Consider the following 19,176-nt stretch of genomic DNA (forward strand, 5'->3'; position numbering starts at 1 on the left):
GAAGCGGTGCATAAAAAAATTATTCCTTCTTGATATAATAATTCCTCATATAACAATGGGCTTTTGTGCCAAATGCAGTATAATACTCAATTGATCTACTTGGCAGTGTTTTTATTTTGTTCACACAACATTTATTTGCACGGCACAATACAAATTAATGACACTTGGCAGTGTTGAATAAACTTGTACATAACTGAAATATTATTTCGAACAATATAAATTCAGACAGATTTTTAGTAATATTTATCTCATATGGAAACAAAGACATAACGTACAAAATGATCTGAAACTGAGGATTTCTATGAATATTTGAACAAAATCTTACAAATGTCGGTTCAATGTCCATAAAATTATTTCAACAAGTTTTCCTGATGATTTTGGTTGTTTTGGAGATATGCTCCCAAATTTGTCCGCCCAGAACAGAAACTGATAGAGCTTCTAGCGGCCACAGAAACAATTAAATAGAATATGCAATATGAGCATTAAATTTCATGAATTGATTCCAGATCACCGAGAAATCGGTCCAAAAATGACACTGTTTCTAGAATAAATCCATCTTATTGGGGGGATATTACCACCAAAACACCCAAAACCATACAAATGGCCTGTTAATTTATGAAATTCGACACAATTATGGCAATATTCTGTTTAAATATTCATAGGATTCCTCAATTTCGGAACACAGTCCAAGATAACCGAATTTTCGAGAATGAGAAGAATATTTCTGGACACTACCAATTTCCATAGAAATCGATAAGTTGCTGAATCTTTTGGTGCCAACTATCGAAATTGGATGCAAATTGCAAGTTACAAGAATTTTAATCGTAGTTCAAGAATAAATCGTTCAATCATTGGGCGTGTAAGGGTGTTTTTTTTCTCGTGCACGTTTCAGTTTTTTTTTTCATCCAGTTCATTTACTGTATCGAAAAATTTGACTGCTTTTTCTGATTTTTACGAGGTTCTTAGCAGAGCGGCTTGTTGAAACTTTCACGTTATAACATTAACAATAGGCGACGAAAGGTGAAACTTTGGGGTCTTACCTCCAAGATGAACCAGGATCAAAAAACTATCCGATTGATTTGTCCGATCGGATTTGTAATCCGATTTTTGCATTCTGTGTGCAAAGTTTTATTCTAATCAAAAATGGTCGATTAAGTTATTACCAATTTTCAGATTATTTAGCATGGATACCAATTGTACTTGCAGTTGTTGAGTATATGAGATCGAACGTCATTTTTCGAGAGATTAAAATGACGAATTGATTTGATGTTTATGACAACTTCCAACTCATGATCAAGAATCTTACAAACAAACAAATCTTATTGTTAAGACCAAAATTCATTGCTCAAAAGTATTCCATTGGTTCTGCAGTTTAAATTAAAGTAGAAAAAAAAATTCATTTTAGGTAGAACACAGTGAAGAAAACATTACACTATTCAGCGTTTTGTTTGCCAACAACTGCAACTGCAACCCAGTGCCCGCCTCGTGTACCATACATATATTAAACTGCACCAGACTAAATGCAAATGAGTTATGACCGTCCCTCATCGTATTCGTCGTCGTTGCTTTCCGAACTTCAAGCTGTTGCGTTGGGTGGGAGCAAAGCGAGTGGCAAATATTTGCCTCTTCGGGTGATGCATAAAAATATTTTCATGTTTTTCCACTCAAATACTTTGAGCGGTAATGCTTAAACGCTTCCGCCGAGTGTACCTACCGATAGCTTGTGCAATAGGGTTTGTCTCTGTAATAAAATTAAAATTCTTCGCACTCGGTGCTCTCGGTTAGTGCGAGATATGCACTATTCATCTAATTGGGAATATTTTAATTTGCAATTTTAAAGTCGAGCGGTTATAATAGCTTTGCTAATCGTACACCATGTTGTAACAGGGCGTCGGAAAAGGATCCTTTTGTTAGCATTTCAGCATTTATTGCCGCAAGGCAATCGAAGCGGACGCAACGAAGTAAATACTCACTCGTTGTACACCGAAAACTGGATTAAATGCCGTCATTTAAATTTAAATTAAGATGATTAATGCCGACGAATCTGGTAGGATGCTTTTTAATGGTCTATGATTTACGACGGAAATCACGAGCAGCATGTGTTTTGGCACAGTGTTTGTATTAAAACGCGCGAAGAGCTTCATAGTTTTTTTTTGTCTGTGGACGCGATGATTTGCTGCCGTTGGTACGAAACTGTTATTTCGGGCCAACAAATCATGAACGCCTAATTTCGTGTAAGCGAAGAAATTCGTACACACCAGCGTTTTTTCCCCCCCGCCCAGAAACAAAGCAAGATGAATATTTTTTTGGCATCTGCCCTGTCTGGCTGCTGTCTGTCAGATGAATGATTCAGCACCATTTGAGGACGAAATAATTTTTCTTTGCATTCATTTGTTTTGTACTCACAAATGATAGGCTGATTTTTTTCTGTTTTTGCTACCTAGTTGAGAATACCAGCGAAATTGTTTCTTTTACATGGATGAGCTCGTTAGCGGCTAATTAATTTATTAGTCTTCGCTAGACGGCACACATTAGGCCGTGTATTCCCTAAAAGGAATTTTTCGGAAGCAGTACTTTGAAGTTAATTTCGAACGCAAATTGTCATGCTGGCGCCTATCCCGAAACTCGAATACGTTGCTTTCAAATATGCGTAGCATAAAATTTTATATTAATTTATATTTTTTTTCTTCAATTGCCTGTCTTAACTCTACTGCTCTGTACTGTTTCAATTTGAACAAACGAATGTTTCCAACCCGTCCACCCGTTACGGAAGCGTACATATATTTTAGGTGATTTGACATCTTTATAGTTTGGTTTTATTTTTAAAATTCTATTTATACCCCAACAAGGTGCTACCGAACATCTCGCCGCAGCATGAATATGCATTAGCGGCGAGGATTCGAGCCGATGAGAAGAAGCAAGTAAAAACATAAAAAGGTCGCCACGGTTGTAAGAGCAAAGGGCTATTACACTTCAGGGCTCATAACTTGATCGCTGAGCGATTACTCACTTTTCTCCCACCGTAATTGATCGTCCCGCTTAACCGGGTAAACCCGTTGAGCTGTCTTCCTTACCCCTACCATGGCTATCGTCACCGCACGGGTGCAGTCAATTATATTTATTGATTTTCATGGATTTCTTTGTTTGGTTTTGTGTCCTTGTTCGTGCAAAGTACGACAGAAAACGGGACGGAACGTCTTTTGCTTGGTTGGTTGACAGAATTTTTAAGCAGGCCCCGAGAAAGACTAACAAGCGATGATCCGAGGAGATACAAGTTTTGGAAACTTTATTATTGTTAGTATTTATGATGTCGACACAGCCGCCACGGGAAATGATTTATTAGGCTACAAATTGGTTGCCCGGAAATTATGTCCCGGGTAGTTACTAAAATATGAAAACGTAGAGATAATATACAATCGTTGCTGATTCGTTTTTCTCTTTCATATCAACAAAATAAATCATTTTTTTTAGCGAAAACTAGTAAATTAGCGATTGAATTAAAAATCAATCACGTGGAATTTAGTCCTATCAACCATTTCATAATAAATCCTGATAGGAAGAAACAGATGTTTCAAACTCGATCGCCCTGTCTGAGAAATTTCCGATAGCGACCGAAACCAAAGAGAAGCATTTCCTCCCACAGTGATTTATTTTTATGGTTTTCGGGTTAAGAAGGCATAAAAGCTAATTTCCACGATTAAACACAATGATGTCACCCGGGGATGTCTTTACAGTTCGAGGGGGAATTAACGCTTGTCCCGGACCGGGTGCTGCGAGTCAGTATGCACTCGTGCCCAAACCATCATCCTTGACACCTCCTGAAGTGGGGCGACATACTTCACTTTATTGATATGTTCCACTTACCTTTGTTATTTTTATCGCTAAAATTTAATGCCCTAGAGAAGTGTTCGTCAACCACACTGGCCGCATCGCCAGAATAATGGGTAACCACCACGCAAGTGGCGGATAAGTACTGCGCCCGTCCACCGCCACCGGAAGTTTCGCCACTGCCATTGCCACCCCCACCGACGCCACCGGTAGCCCCGCTTCCATCCTGGTGCAGGTTGTTTGGTGAATCTGGCCCCGATGAGCAGGAGCTGTCGTTGTGGGCTCCTGGGATGGTACCTGTGAAGGGAGGTAGGAATGATAGGTAATTAATTATTCAATATTAGTCGAGCTCGTAACACAAAGTTGATTAAATTTATTATGTCTAGCAACTTTCAATCATTCTCGGTTGCGCAAATTGCCTGCAATATAATTCGAGATAGTTTTTAACTCTTTGATCGTTGTTTGATTCGCTAATTATAGGGATTGTAAAATGTACAAATTCTCAAAAACTAGTCATGGTTCAAATGTGTCAATAAACCTTTTCTACAAAAAATCAATGAAACTGTTAAATGCAAAATTTTACCTGATCGTTTCCTGTACTCCGCTCTCAATATGTTAATATCACTATTAAAAGTAAATATGCCGCCACACGGACGCTATTACTAGTATATAGGAGGCTTTCATATAGATAACTATATTTTAGCTTGTAGGAACACCTAAGTTACAATGTTGTATCTCAGAACTATGATATGCAAATTATAGTTTAGTTATTATGACATAGAATAAAAATCTTTGCCTTGTGTACACTCTGGGAATAGTTCCTATGTTATAACTTTTTGACAATTCAATCTCGCTTCTATAATGATATTGCTCATACTCTTGAAAAATTGTTTCTCAAATCTCTGTAGTATAAGAGATAGCAGGCATGTAAAATAAATATTAGTCGGTCGGTATATAACATTTCCAATTCGAAGTAAGAAGTAACTGAGACTTCTAAAAGGAGTAGGAATTGCCCTATTAATCTCGTACTTGAATGTTATCTGTAGTGGTGCAACCGAACGCGCTTTATATGGGTATGTGTTGTATGCGATGCCGTTTTCAGAGATCGATAGTGTGAGTGTGATATCATATCCCTAACGAAGGTTCAAGTGCATCCTAGATGTATCTGTATCTCATTCGACTGGAATAAGCGACACTGAATAGATGCTAGATACAATGGAACGTCACGACAATCTCATAGAACTATTACATAAAAATCTAGCACGACTATGTTAAAGAAAACTATGCCACAATTTTCGAGGACCGTATGGAAACCCCTGAAGTGACATGCGCATCATCTACAAGGAGTAGACACAATGATTGAGACAAGCAAAATTTTGTCAATTTTCAAAAGGCTTAAACTTGAAATGAATCAATTTTGACACAGCTAGTTTCATTTTATTGCAAAACTATTCTAAGTTCCTAGTATTACACAAAAACTTGACGTAGCTAACGTACACTGGAAATGTTGATGTTAGGAGTGTGTGTCAAAATGTACGTTTTTGCAACGCTTAGAACTTTTTCTGACAGCTTGTTTCTTTTAGGTCTATATGTTGCCAATAAACTAGAGTTCATTCCAAGTTCATTGATACCCAAAGGTTGAACTCGCAGCACCCCAAAAGAACTCAAGAAAACTGAAAAGGTTGAAGTATTTCTTATAAATCGATACAGGCAAAAACTTTTTCGTGTACTATGTACCCAACAGCATAAAAACTGTAAAAAAAAAATAAATAACTCAATCTCAATGGTTTCTTGGCGGATTTTCGATCTTTGGGTACCAATTTACCCTGAATGAATTCTATTTTTTGGCAATATATGAACCTTAAAGAAACTAGATGCCAGAAAAAGTTCTACGCGTTACAAAAATGTTCATTTTGACAAATACTCCTAAAATGAGAAACATTTCCGGTGTAAGTTGGTCACGACATGTTCTCCTGTAATACTAGGAAACTATAGTGATAGATTCCCGATCAGGTCGAGGATCTTTTGGAGCTGGAAATTTCCTCGACTCAGCACTGGGGCACGGTGAATCGTTGTACTCATCCTACAATATGCAAAATGTGCCAAAAACAATATCGATAACGAATTCTCTCAACTAATCTAGTTGTTCGAGACCGCTATTAGTCCTCCAGGCTACCCGAACGAACACATACGATTCGCATAGATTCTCTAGGATTCCTCACATTGGATTCGTGAGCATCCTTGAAAAGGATTCCTGAAAAAAAAATTCTCAGGAATGCCCTGTATATGGCTCTAGGATTCTTGAATAAGAATCGGGAGTAGGAATCCTCCGTATCGTGTTTGCGATTCCTTTCACGATTCTGTCACCGTGATAATCGGTATCCTGGGGATTCTTACCTAGGATTCTCTGCGTGTTAGTAAGGGTAGCGTGCGATATTGTTTGTTGTTTATCAAAATTGCTTGATTTTCGGAAAGTTTTAGCCATTTGAAAATTGAGAAAATTTTGCCTGTCTCAATCATTTTGTCTACTCCCTATATATCCGAGCTTAGGTATTTGTTTACATCCTTTCGTTTCAAGCTTACTGCTCTACTGTATCGAATATGTTTCCTTTCTGTCGTCATCGTTAATTATAATTCGCTGCAGATATCTCAAGAAGAGAGACAGAAGAATGAGAATAGAAGAAATCAGAGATTAAACCCAGATTGAAATCCTTTAACAGACAACCAAACACTCTGACTCTACCATCATTTGAACTTACCATCAAAGCAAGTCAAAACAGGCTCTGTAACCTTACCGTTACGGAGTTCTCCTATTAATAAAAGTTCTGCAAATATTTTGGTTCGAGAGTCGGTGTCCTATATTTTAGATAAATCTCGAATAATTGTTTTGTGACCTTTTCCTTTTTTCGAAAGGGTTTTCAGAGATGTTAAGGACATTTTGAGAACCTTTCAAGAGTTTTAGGTAAAATAAGACATATATGCTTTTTTGTATTCTCCAGGCTTCATCCATTCTTTTGATTTGTGCTCACATTTCTTCCTCTATTTGTCAACACCTTGAGAGCTAGAGTTTCCCACGCACGGAGTGAGTGAGAGTTTATTTTCGCTCACAATCATGTCTCCTCTCCTAGTTTAAGAGGGAGCAATTTTCGTTAGCTTCTCAATAACTAGAAGAGAAGTTGGCCAAAATAACGAAACATGTAGGTTCACATTTTATGATGTTAATTATGGTACTATTGAAAAATGTAGAGCCTCGTTTTAACCCGAAAAAACCCGGGACGTTGTTTGAAAATGCTTGTTCTCAGCACTGGAACGGCCGATTTGGGAAAATCGTTCTTCAAATTTTAAGCTCTATATTTTTGAAGTAAGGTCTTCTGAATCAATATGCGATGAAATATTTATTTTACTATGCAAATATTTCGAGAAAAACGAGTTTAAATTCACTAAAGTTCGTATTTTCACGGAAACCTGATTTTCTCTATCTCCCACAGTAGGTTTCAACTTGGCTCTTCAATTTTCAAGTTCTGTATTTCTAGAGTAACGTCTTCTGAATCAAAAGATGCTGCAAGATTTATTCTAGCATGCACAGATTTAGAGAAAAACGAGAATTGAATTCACTAAAGTACAAGTTCTTATGAAAACTTGATTTTCTCCAGATCTGTGCATGCTAGAATAAATCTTTCATCATCTTTGGATTCAGGAGACGTCACTCTCAAAATATAGAGCTTGGAAATTGAAGAGCCAAGTTGAAACCAACTGTGGGAGACTGGGAAAATCAGGTTTCCATGAAAATACGTACTTTGGTGATTTTAACTGTTTTTTCTCAAAATGTTTGCATGCTAAAATAATTTTTTCATCGCGTATGGATTCAGGAGATCTTACCGCAAAAATGAAGAGCTTAAAATTTGAAGAACCGTTCTGTTGTTTGAATTTTTAATCTGTTTGAAAAATATGAAAAAAACACAGACGTATTTGCGTCTCACAAAAACGGGCATGGGTCCAGAGGGGTGGCACCTTTACCAAAACTTAGAGAAACTATTCCCCTTGAATAAAACTCCAAGTTTTCCCAAATCGGCCGTTCCAGTGCTCAGCACGAGAATTTTCAAAAAACAAGTTTCGTCTCGGGTCTTTACGGGTAAAACGCAGATTTCTACCAGAATGAGAACAAGACCAAATACCATCCAATATGGGTTTCTTCGGAACCCGTCTAGACGCCCTTCGAAGTGTTTCCACATATTATAAGCTACAATGACAAGAGTTTTTATGCATTTCGACATAAGTTCGGTATGGTATTTTTACTGAGTTTGGTGTTGTTTTGAGGTCTTAGATTTAGATTTAAGATTTAGATTTAGATTTATTAATTTAAATTTCATCTGACATCGTGGTCTTAATGAATGGTTTTAAAACTGGTCTAAAGTTAAAAATACAGTTCGCAAGCGTTGTCTAAAACTGACACAAGAAACATTAAAGTCGAAAACGTGATAGCCTACTTGAAAACGTCTCCTTTATGTGTTGACTGGATCGTTATCACACGTGCGGGAGCATAAATTCTCATGCGCTCCAGCAAGCAGGCACTATCGACTTCTCCGCGCAGTATTTTAGAGCCAAATACAGCTTGGTTTATATTTCGACGGGACTCCAGTGGCTCTATACCCAATAGGGCACATCGATGATCGTAAGGGGGCAGGCCGTTGGGATTGCGCCATGAAAGTCTTTTTAGCGCACGACGGACAAATTTATGCTGAACAGATTCGATTCTAGATTCCCACACAGCTTCATATGGTGACCAGACGACCGATGCGAACTCGAGTATCGAACAAACTAGGAACAATAGAGAGCACGTAAGCAGATGGGGTCAATAAAGTCGTTTACCTTTTCCAGAACAAAACCTAGTTGACGATTGGCTTTGTTGATTATCGCGGAATAATGCAGCTTGAATGTGAGTTGGTAGTCAAGCAATACCCCAAGATCCCTGACTTCGTCAACCCGTTCGAGTATCTGATCACCGATGACATAGTTGTATAGGATAGGTCCTTTAAGTCGTCGATATGAAATCACGTAACACTTTGCCACACTCACTACCAGGAAGTTTGATTTGCACCAATGAACGAATTTATCTAGTAGCTTCTGGAGTTCTCTGCAATCAGCTTCATTTCGTATGATCAGGTAGATTTTAAAATCGTCAGCGTAGATTAATACTCCACCATTCGCAAGAAGTATCGTCACGTCATTAAAAAATATCACAAACAGCAGTGGACCCAGATTGCTTCCTTGAGGTATGCCAGAGGAGGGGGTCAAGCTTTCAGATACTGTTGATCCAATTTTTTCGAAGAGCTGTCTGTTGCTCAGGTAGGAGCGAAGCCAGCTGCAAATATTGTCGGACATTCCAAGACGATGCAGCTTAGCAAGGAGGATATCGTGATTAACGGTGTCAAATGCGGCTTTGAAGTCGGTGTATACTGCATCAACCTGAGCTCCACCATCCATTGCACCGATACAAAATGATGTGAACTCGCACAGGTTAGTGTCCACGAAGCGTTCAGGATAGAATCCATGTTGAGCGATGCTGATATAACTCCTACAAGAGCTGAATAGCATATTTTTCATGATGATCTCGAAGCATTTTGATCCAGCTGATAAAGAGGTTATGCCACGATAATTAGCGATGTCGCCTTTCTTGTGCACCGGCAGCATATGGGAAATCTTCCATTCCGATGGGAATACTTGATGTTGAAGTGATCTATTGAAAATCGCCTGGAGGGGAGCAGTCAGAGAAGCGCTGCACTTTTTGAAGATGCAAGAGGGAATACCATCGGGGCCTGGCTTATAGGACTGCTTCAGTTTCTGTAATGCAGCTTCAACCATCGAGGCGCTTCTTTGCTTTATAGAACGATTTCTTTTGAATTTTGGAATAATTTTATTGAGGGGCCATCCACATACCACGTGGAAAGATTTTTAACGATTTTGACCCCAAACAGGTTCCGAGTTACTCATAATGGATGGTTTTTGGTAACTCTGGGTTGTTTTCCAAACACTGAAAGCTGTCGTCTCGGTACTCAAAATAGTATCTGTGGTTGATTTTTGGCATCTGTGCATCATTATAGTTCCGGAAATACCCATATTGGGTCGTTGTGGGCTGGGAACTTAAAATCATATCTGGGGTCTATTTTTGGTTGCCATGTTTCATCCCGATTTTAAAAATACTTATATCGGATGGTATTTGGTCATTTTCGGCTGTTTCGATTTATGGCTTTTGTGCATTATTTGGATTGCGGAAATACTCGTATTGAGTGATATTCAGTCATGTTTGGCTGTTTTACAAAAACGGGACCACCATCATGGATTTCAAAATTATTTTTTTCACCTGGAGTTCGTTTCTGTACTCTGAGTTTCATTCTGGTTCTGGAAATATTGGGTGGTATTCGGCCATTTGCGGTTGTTTTCCAGAAACCAGAAGTTTTCATCTTAGATTTATAAATGGCAGGGGTCGATTTCCGGCTTTTGTGCTTTTCATTTTGGATTCGTTTCCAGAAAAAGTGGTTAAAATATCTGTTTAATTTGTATGGTATCCCATCCTTTTTTATTTTTATTGGAGACCTTTCTTCCAAAAGAGGAAGGATGTCGAGCCACTATGGAAAAATTTCTTGCTCCTAGATAGCTCCACATGCTAAATTTGGTTCCATTTGCTTGATTAGTTCTCGAGTTATGCAGAAATTTGTGTTTTATTTGTATGGGAAGAGTTCCCAGGTTTGAATGGGAAGAAATTCTAGGAGGGGAGGGGTGTCGAACCACCATACAAATATTTCTTGCTCCTAAAAACCTACATATACCGAAGGGGATTCTAACTAGTTACAATAGAAATATTTCCTCTTTGTATGCTGCTTGATTAGTTCTTCAGTTATGCAGAAATTTGTGTTCCATTTGTATGGGAGCCCTCCCTTCCAGGGGAAAGATAGGTCATCAACTATCATAAGAACTTTCCCCGGCCCGAAAACCTTTACATGGAAATTTTCACGCGGATCGGTTCAGTCATTTCCAAATCTGTATGGATCAGACAGACAGATAGAACTCCATTTTTATATGTTTATATAGATGTTATGAAAATTTTCTAGACACATTAAAAATCAATTTTTAGCGAATTCTTGTCTTTTTTGGTTTTGGTAAATTAAGACCACCTTCAGTTAGATTTAATCCATTTCTTCTTTAGTTTAGTTTCCCCATTAAAATTTTTTATAGATATTCTGAGTTAAATTCTGCGTTAAACTTGAAATCATGCACTTATAATTTTCGTAAATGCTCCAAGGTGATTCGGAGATATTCTAACCTCTTAAGTTACAGATTAAAACGCGTGTAATATGCATAAAAGTTTTGGAAATGATAATCGATTTCCATTTGTAGATTATATGTAAATTGTATTACTTTGTTATTATTTTCGTTTTTGGGCTCTACTGTCTTCCAAAGATAATTTTTATTTCTTAGATTAAATCTGGATATTTTTTTGTTTTTTTTTTAAGTTTCGAATCGGTTTTCTCCTTAATGTGTGTTGAGTCACTTTGAGCTTTATTCAGAACTAGGGTAAAGAACAGCTTAAGCAGTAGCGCCTATTATAATCAGTCGAAGAAAACAGTCCTCAAACTCCTGAATTTTGATCAATATCGACAATTTCAATGATGGAAACGGAAACTTTGATTGTCTAGCTGTCTTACGAATATAAGAAATACTGTTAAGGTCGTTAAACCTAGTTTTCAAACCCCCTCCCATCCTATGTAACGATAAGTAACGTTTGATATGACTTCCCCCCCCCCCTAAATTACGTAACGCTGGACAACCTGTCCCCCCTCCAAATTTGCAATTTTGAGCAAACATCACAGTTACGTAACGATCTTAACTACCCCCCCCCCCCTTTGTAACAATAAGTAACGCAGACTTACCCCCCTCCCCCCTTCATGCGTTACGTAATTTGTGTACGACGCCTAATCATAAAGAAATCTGCGGAAAAAAACAATCGAAACAAATCAACCTATATTGCAGCCATTCAGGAGCCACTTCGGGTACTGAAAAAAACGCCTGCAAAACAGATGGGAACTGCTTGAAATAGGTTCGGGGTGATTGGAGTAGTGTTAAATCGATTGTTAATTTTAATTGATTATTGGTAAAGTTTGCTAACTTAGTTTACTATCTGAAAACAAGTTCTGACGGAGAAAAAGATAGAGAACAGATTGATATACTTTTGTTTGAATTTCACCCAACACATTTCGAGTATTTCGTCTCAATACACAGGCGGTTCCTAAAGCAGCTTAGAATATGATCCCTACCCTATTTTCTCTTCGACTACTTTTTGGTTTTGGGGCTCAATTGTTTGGGTTTTCCTGTTTCCCTAAGAACTTATTGATAGTACATTTTTGTACATTTTGTTTACAATGTTCTTAGTCAGTTTGCTTCTCGAAGCATCTTGAGTAAAACATGGTGTATTTGTTTTAATCTTTTCTAACATGTAGAAAATATTTTACCTCTCTAGCTGCCACAGAAACTTTCAGCCACATTGAGGTAACTTTTGCATTCTATTTGTTTTGGTCTCATATTTAATTTCTTCGAGCATTTCACAACTATCCTATGAATCAATTTTTGTTTTGCATTTTAGAAACCTCTTCTAGATATTTTAGTTCTAGCTATTTTTTGCTTGGTCTCCAATTTTGTTTTTCTAGAAAGCATTGAAAAACATTTAAAATTCAATAAATGCTCTTAAGTTCATCCTTCAGAAAAAAAGTGCCTGAAATTCCAGCATCACAAAAAATGTTTATGCTTTTTTTCCAAAGTTATGTGTCTATGTTATTTCTCTACCTGTGTAATCTACTAATTTGGCATGGAAACAGTTCTTTCTGTTACATAAATTTTATAGTAACGGCGCTGTTTAAATATGTTTAACTCTGTTCTTATCATGGTAATAGTATAGGGACTAGTTTTGAGACCTGCTGAAAATTTCGAATAAAAATACAATGGTCATAATTTCATTACTGAATACGCACACAGCACAATTAGGCGCTCAAACGCATTCAATAATTTAGCTCGTGCTCAACAAGGCAACTCATGTTGATGATGTGCAATAAATTATATTCACCGTCATATTTATCTGGGGCCAAGACAGGCGTACAGATGTTTTATCGACCCCCTTCCGGAGATAGGGGTTAATAATTTATTCATTTATGAGCTTCCGTATTTGTGTTTGGTGCTATCACTGGATGACCGCAGAGCGAAGCAGCGATGAAAGGGTTTTATTATGCAATTTGCTTTACGCTTTTCGAAAATCGAATTCACAATGCATTAAGCAAACATAACCACCGAACAGTATCATGTGTAAGATAAGCAGCAGGAGCATGTTGATGTGACATCGAGTTCCACCTGTTTTCAGGTTTGTTTTCATACTGAAGGGCAGTCATCGGCTTCAATAAAAACCTCATGATAAATAAATTGTCCTCCGAGCGGTATCCATCATCGGGTCACAGATGACAATAAATAATAAAAATTGACTTTGGAAAACGTTGACTGCTCTTGTTTTCTGTTTTTTTTTTTTTGTTATTTGGTCCCGGGGTTAACTTACCTTCCGTATCACTTCGGGCCGTGCTGATGTCTTCCTCTTTGGTAAGGTGCCTCTGGAGTGCGCCCAGAGGGATTGTTGGTATCGTAGTGTTGGATGTGGAGGCAGATAGTGTCGAGGTTTGGGCTGCCGCAGCCGCCACTACGTTTGACGATATCGACGGCGGAAGCAGCGGACTGCAGGGCGAATGGGAACCGGCGGATGTACTGGATGACGCCGCCAGCGGGACGCCCGATGTCGAGTACAGGTCTTGGTTGAACTGCAATGAGAAAAAATACCCTATTAATTGCGATTGAAAAAAAAAATACGCTTAAGAAGTGCAAATCATTGCAGTTAATAAATGATAATTTCAATTTAATCAATTTCGCACCTTATATAAAACCAATGCAGGTGTGGTTTGTGCAGCATAAGTGTCGCATTGCAATAATTTGATTTCTTTGCATAAAGACTACCGCAACTTTTTTATGAATCGCATTCCACGACACATACTTGATTCAGAGCTACCTACTGCTCTTGGCCCTAGCCCCGTGCCACTCGGTCGGCTTTCACAATGTCAGGTATTTCGACGCGACGGGTCGACGGTTGACTTGACGCGCGACGGGACATTGACTGACGGTTACGTGCTCAGCCGGAGATGCATGTGTTTGTATGTAATACTTATTTTCCACTCGACTAGGTAGCCCCTTTTCGGTCGAGTCCCGCGTTGTAGGCATAGCTGTGCGCATAGTTTGGGTTGTTACTGGAATGGGCTCTTGGTTGGCAATGTTTCCACAGGACGCGATCGATATCCTAGCCCAGAAAAAGTGTTTTCTTTATATCGCCTCCAATTTATAGTTCATCAGTTAGATGGCACAAGATAAATTAAAATCAAAATGTGACCTACAGTTAGCTGTGTTGGGCTGAATAAAAGCTATGAGTGTACGATCCTACCATAAAAAGAGCAACTCCATTGAAATTCCAGCCGCATGCCTCTCGCGTTCGTATCGGACCTATGGTCAGCGATCGATTCCAATCAAAAGCATGCTAGTATCAGTATCAATCAAAATCAATACTCGTAGCATCCAACTGTTAACAATGTATTAATCACTGCGGGCATTTCGTGCACAATTCGAAGAATCCCAATCAGCTTCACGTCGGTACGATGAACTCATGGGGCTCGAAGCTACCGGATAGTTTTCGGATAGCATTGAGAGAAAATAAAGTACATTTTTGCTACCAGATAGGATAGCGATCGCCACATGTGGTAACATAGTCAGTTGCGCTCTGCGGTGCTACATGCAAAATTGATGATATATTAAAACCAAAATTGATTGAAGCACGGGTCGAATTTTGGAAATAATTTATCATTAAAGATCAAACAAAGATACGCAGAGTGTACTTAAATCAATCATTGCTAAATGTTCTGTTTCTAACACGAAAAAAAAAATCGACAAAATTAGGCTCTCTAAAAAATAGATTGGCGTATGGCTTTTAATTGATTTCTGTGACTTTCTACCTTTGGTTTAGCTAAATTTATACTTAGTTTGGAGTGTTTTTACAAGGAGCGCTCTCTTTCGGTACGAAAAAAAAAGATGGGAAAGTTCCAACAAAACTTTAAATTATTCCCTTACGATGTTCAGGTCGTTTTAGATGAGTCCTTTTGACCGAGAGTGTGGCAAATTTTTTGAAAACTGAGAGAAAAATTGGTGTTTGAAAACATCATTTTTTTGTCTCTTAGTATTCTGTTCCGTCTCGCTTCTAGCACTCCAATGCTGTAAAGCAGAGTTGCCTTGGCTTAATGTCAGTCTCTCATAAATTAAAATTGTTAATCAAATATACCGCTCAGCAGTGCGCATTGCACTCAGAAGGAAACCAATCCTAGCTTGATACCTTATATGATTTATGGTTCACAATTAAACCTAGCAATTGTTTGTTTTTCCACCTGTGCATTACCTACAAATGGTAGTCTCCTGTGGAGCTGTTTTGCAGCAGCAAAAACAAGTAATGGAAATAAAAAAGCGAACCCACACCAACAGTAATCATCACATCATGTCGCGGCTTTATAATTTTTATTAATTTAATAAGCTGCTGACAATTTGTTTTGTAACCAACGAACAGCAGACCCGTTGGTGCAAGCAAAGCCCCCATGCGGCGATGGCCACTATATTCCGCCGGCAATGCGAGTCTCTGATTTTCCCAAATGGACATTTGATCACGTCTAACGTGCTGCAGCTGCTGCTGCACTGGTGATAGGGTTCCGAGAAGCGTTTTCTGAATGGATTTGTACGCATTGCGCTGCAGAAATCAGGAGCGGTTGTTTACTGCAGGCATCGAATCTTGCTGGGCTGGAAGACTTGGGACGCTTCCTTTGAGTGCGTGCTATTTGGCTGGAAAAGCAACGAACCTGTTTCTTAACTTTTTCATCCCTTCGGTTGCGTAGTCGAGACGAGCCATCATCATCACATGGACAACCTTCACCGCGTGCATTGTGCATCATTCAGTTCGCAATCAAAGTCATCGACGTTGACTTTGGTCGCAGAGTTCAGTTGGGTAATGCACCGCGTTTGCAGGTGGCTTTACGTACGCGTAAGACCTGTTTTAATGCTAATAAATTACGAGGAATTAATCCTCAATGAAACGGCCAGCCGTGCAACGGGTGCGAGTTGAGATCGTTCGTGAAAGAGATTTCAAGCGTTGACGTATCAATAGATGGCGGAACTTGAATGTGGGGCATCATCGGCGCGATTATTCCGGTAGCGTGCACATGCACAGATCTTATCGCGCTCGGTGTAGTTATTTCTCATTAGAAATTTTGATTACGCTAACTGCCTACGGTTGGGCTCGTGAATTGATACATGGATTGATTGGTAATCAACGCATTAATAATCACTTAATCCATGCGCAGATGCACTGCAAACTGTACTATTAGTTGAACGTGACTAGCAAACTTTCCGCTTCCAGTTGGTCAACTACTCAAAACAATCAACGCATTAATAATCACTTAATCCATGCGCAGATGCACTGCAAACTGTACTATTAGTTGAACGTGACTAGCAAACTTTCCGCTTCCAGTTGGTCAACTACTCAAAACATCTTCATATGTCAGACTGATATCGAACTGGATATCGAACTGGATTACTCAAATGAATTGTGGAAATATTTTAAATATTACATATTTTATAACCATTTTGAGCTAAGTAGATTATATAAAACATTTCCAAAAAAATTTCATACGTTAACTGTTTTCGTTAGTCAGTCATTCAAACCTCTATTTTATGATTGAACCATCGGACAGGACGGTATATTGTGATTCGGTTTAATTCAAATCGCATCATGGATAAACGATATCATTTTTCGGCTTCATCAAGACTATTGAAATTTTCGAAAAAAATAAAAAACATTTTACAGTGTTTTAAATAAAATTTAATTAAAAAACAAGATGTGTAGAAACTAATTCTAATGTCATCAAAAAGTCTCCCGACCTTCAAATGATTGAGAATGCAACTTTTCCTTTATATTTCATCGACGAATGGCCATTACGATGTTAGCACATCGATTAATAACAAAAACAAGAAATTTAGGATTTGAAATTTCTTTATTGATTAAGATAAAACGAGAATGCAATGACGCATTATAAGTAGAAAATAGCGCAATAGTGTTGAAAGCGAGGAGTCAATTTGACGCAGACTATCTTTCCAGAGTTATTTGAAAAATGCAACCTATGATGACAATTTTATCAACTAGGGGAGCTGCTCCATTATTCATCTCAACTTATATATTTATCTCATACAACATTAAAACACAATTGAAAACTGGAAAAAACTCATATTTTCTTCTTAAACCTATCTGTTAACCCATGGAATGGATTCTTCTTAGTTCACTTCAGATTCCTCATAAAGTATAATCCTCAAAAACTCATTTAAAAGGACTAAATTTGATATTATAGTCGGGCATCTGCACTCGAAAACTCATTTAATTCTATCACCTACCTCAGAAAACAAAATCCGCGCATTGTTCTCTACGGCTACAACGGGACTCGTTCAGCAGCCAACCAAAGTATTGTTCATCACTAGCGGACCACTTTTTATTTTAATCACTAAACCAAATCACTCACAACACTAAGAATACTTTAATCTTTGAAATGTTCACCTCAAATTTCCTGAAACAAGCTTGAATTAGCAGAAATATATGATATGAATTTCTACAATTCCTAAATTTCAACTGTATGTATTTTCATCTGTTTTCACTGCGTTGAAGAAAATCAAGAGTTGCCAAATCAGTTTTTGTTAATACGAAAAAATCATACTGAAAATGTTGAATTATTCTGACATGATTGATATAAATCTTCAGCACTGTAGTGGTTAGCTAGGTTACCAATTTTGGACGTAAACAACTGCAGCGGATATCTAGGTAACCTACTACGACGGGCTGCGGCTACGTTCATTCATGATAATGTATTTCATTCATGATTAACCCTCTAGTACCCAAATTAATTTTCAGACGGACTTCGAAAAAATCACTACTAAGCCTCATAAACATTTTTTAAGTTCTTATCAAAGCTTTTTAGAGGTTCGACTGAGGACCGCCTAGAGGCGGCACTGGGCACTAGAGGGTTAACAGTGTGATGAATATGGGGGCGTCGTGAGATGAATAATTGAGCAGTGATTCAAGTTTTGAGATGGATATGGAAGCGTTGTGAAAAATGGTTTTGTTTTACAAAATTTAAGATAAATCTAGCTAATTTCACTAAATATACAATGCTGAGCGATTCCATAAGAGTACGTAAGCATTTTTAGTTTATTTGTTCAATAATTTCGTGAAAATTTGGTGTTTAATCCGTGTATTCTTCGTGAGTATCGGCTTAATGAGATGAATAATGGAGCAGTTCCCCTACAATCAAATAATTTTAACCAAAAGTGAGAAAAAAATGTCCAATATGAACAATGCTCGCTGAAACTAGGCTGCTAGGTGCACTTTGTCTTATAAATTGAATATTATACGCGTAAACTTTCAAAAATAGTTAAGATGTGCAATAGTTTTATGATGTTTCATTCGAGCTTTATCTTTAAAGATTGTTATAGAAAGTACTACAAGTCGGACTTGATCATCCGGAGCATCAAAAAAAATTTTCATTACGGATAATCGAATTTTCCGGATAATCGAATCTCAGAAAAAATATTCAAATTTGCGATTAACGAACATAAAATAAAGATTTCATTTTTTAATTTTACTTGTACGATGCAGTGGCGTAACCGGAAATTATTTTTGAGGCGAAAAGAGGTAAAATCTTGAGAAGCAAGAAAAAATAAGTTGGACATTGATTATTTTCATTTAATTCTAACATGTCCCAAACATGCTGAAAGTGACATAAATGGTCACAAATATGCCAGAAGGGATGGTGAAGGTGAAATTTCGGAATAAAAATTAAGTACTTTTTTGGATACACTAGAATTTCATCCTTGTGAAGAGCTGTCATTTTCTAATGAAATATTTCACGCGCATCGTTCACGGTCACGCAATAAAACTTGCTGAAATTACAACCAAATGAACCTCACCGTTACTTTTGGTGAAGCGAAACTGAGAATTAAACAATAAACATTATAAAAATGAAACGCCAAAATTGATCCCAGAGCGAACTTCCTGGAGTCGGTTACTTTCGGGGTAGTATTATTCGCATCCAGCACAAGTCGCGCAATGTTAATGCACAGTACACAAACCAAACTTACAAAACCACATTTCACTTAACAGAACTCAGAGTAACAAATCTTCTAAAAATT

At 37.9% G+C, this 19,176-nt stretch overlaps 1 protein-coding gene across 2 annotated transcripts in view; it reads right to left on the reverse strand.

Moving 5' to 3' along the window:
* The window catches only part of LOC129731375 (protein vestigial), an 80,891-nt gene that overhangs the window by 33,151 nt on the left and 28,564 nt on the right, over positions 1–19,176 (reverse strand). For both annotated transcript variants that reach the window (XM_055691308.1, XM_055691306.1), the window contains exons 3-4: positions 13,424–13,679; positions 3,865–4,125 (exon numbers count right to left, since the gene is read on the reverse strand). In XM_055691308.1, the coding sequence (XP_055547283.1) occupies positions 3,865–4,125; positions 13,424–13,679 (517 nt within the window). The remainder of the gene's footprint in view (positions 1–3,864; positions 4,126–13,423; positions 13,680–19,176) is intronic.

Source organism: Wyeomyia smithii, chromosome 3 (assembly GCF_029784165.1).
Source record: "Wyeomyia smithii strain HCP4-BCI-WySm-NY-G18 chromosome 3, ASM2978416v1, whole genome shotgun sequence".
NCBI lineage: Eukaryota > Metazoa > Arthropoda > Insecta > Diptera > Culicidae > Wyeomyia > Wyeomyia smithii.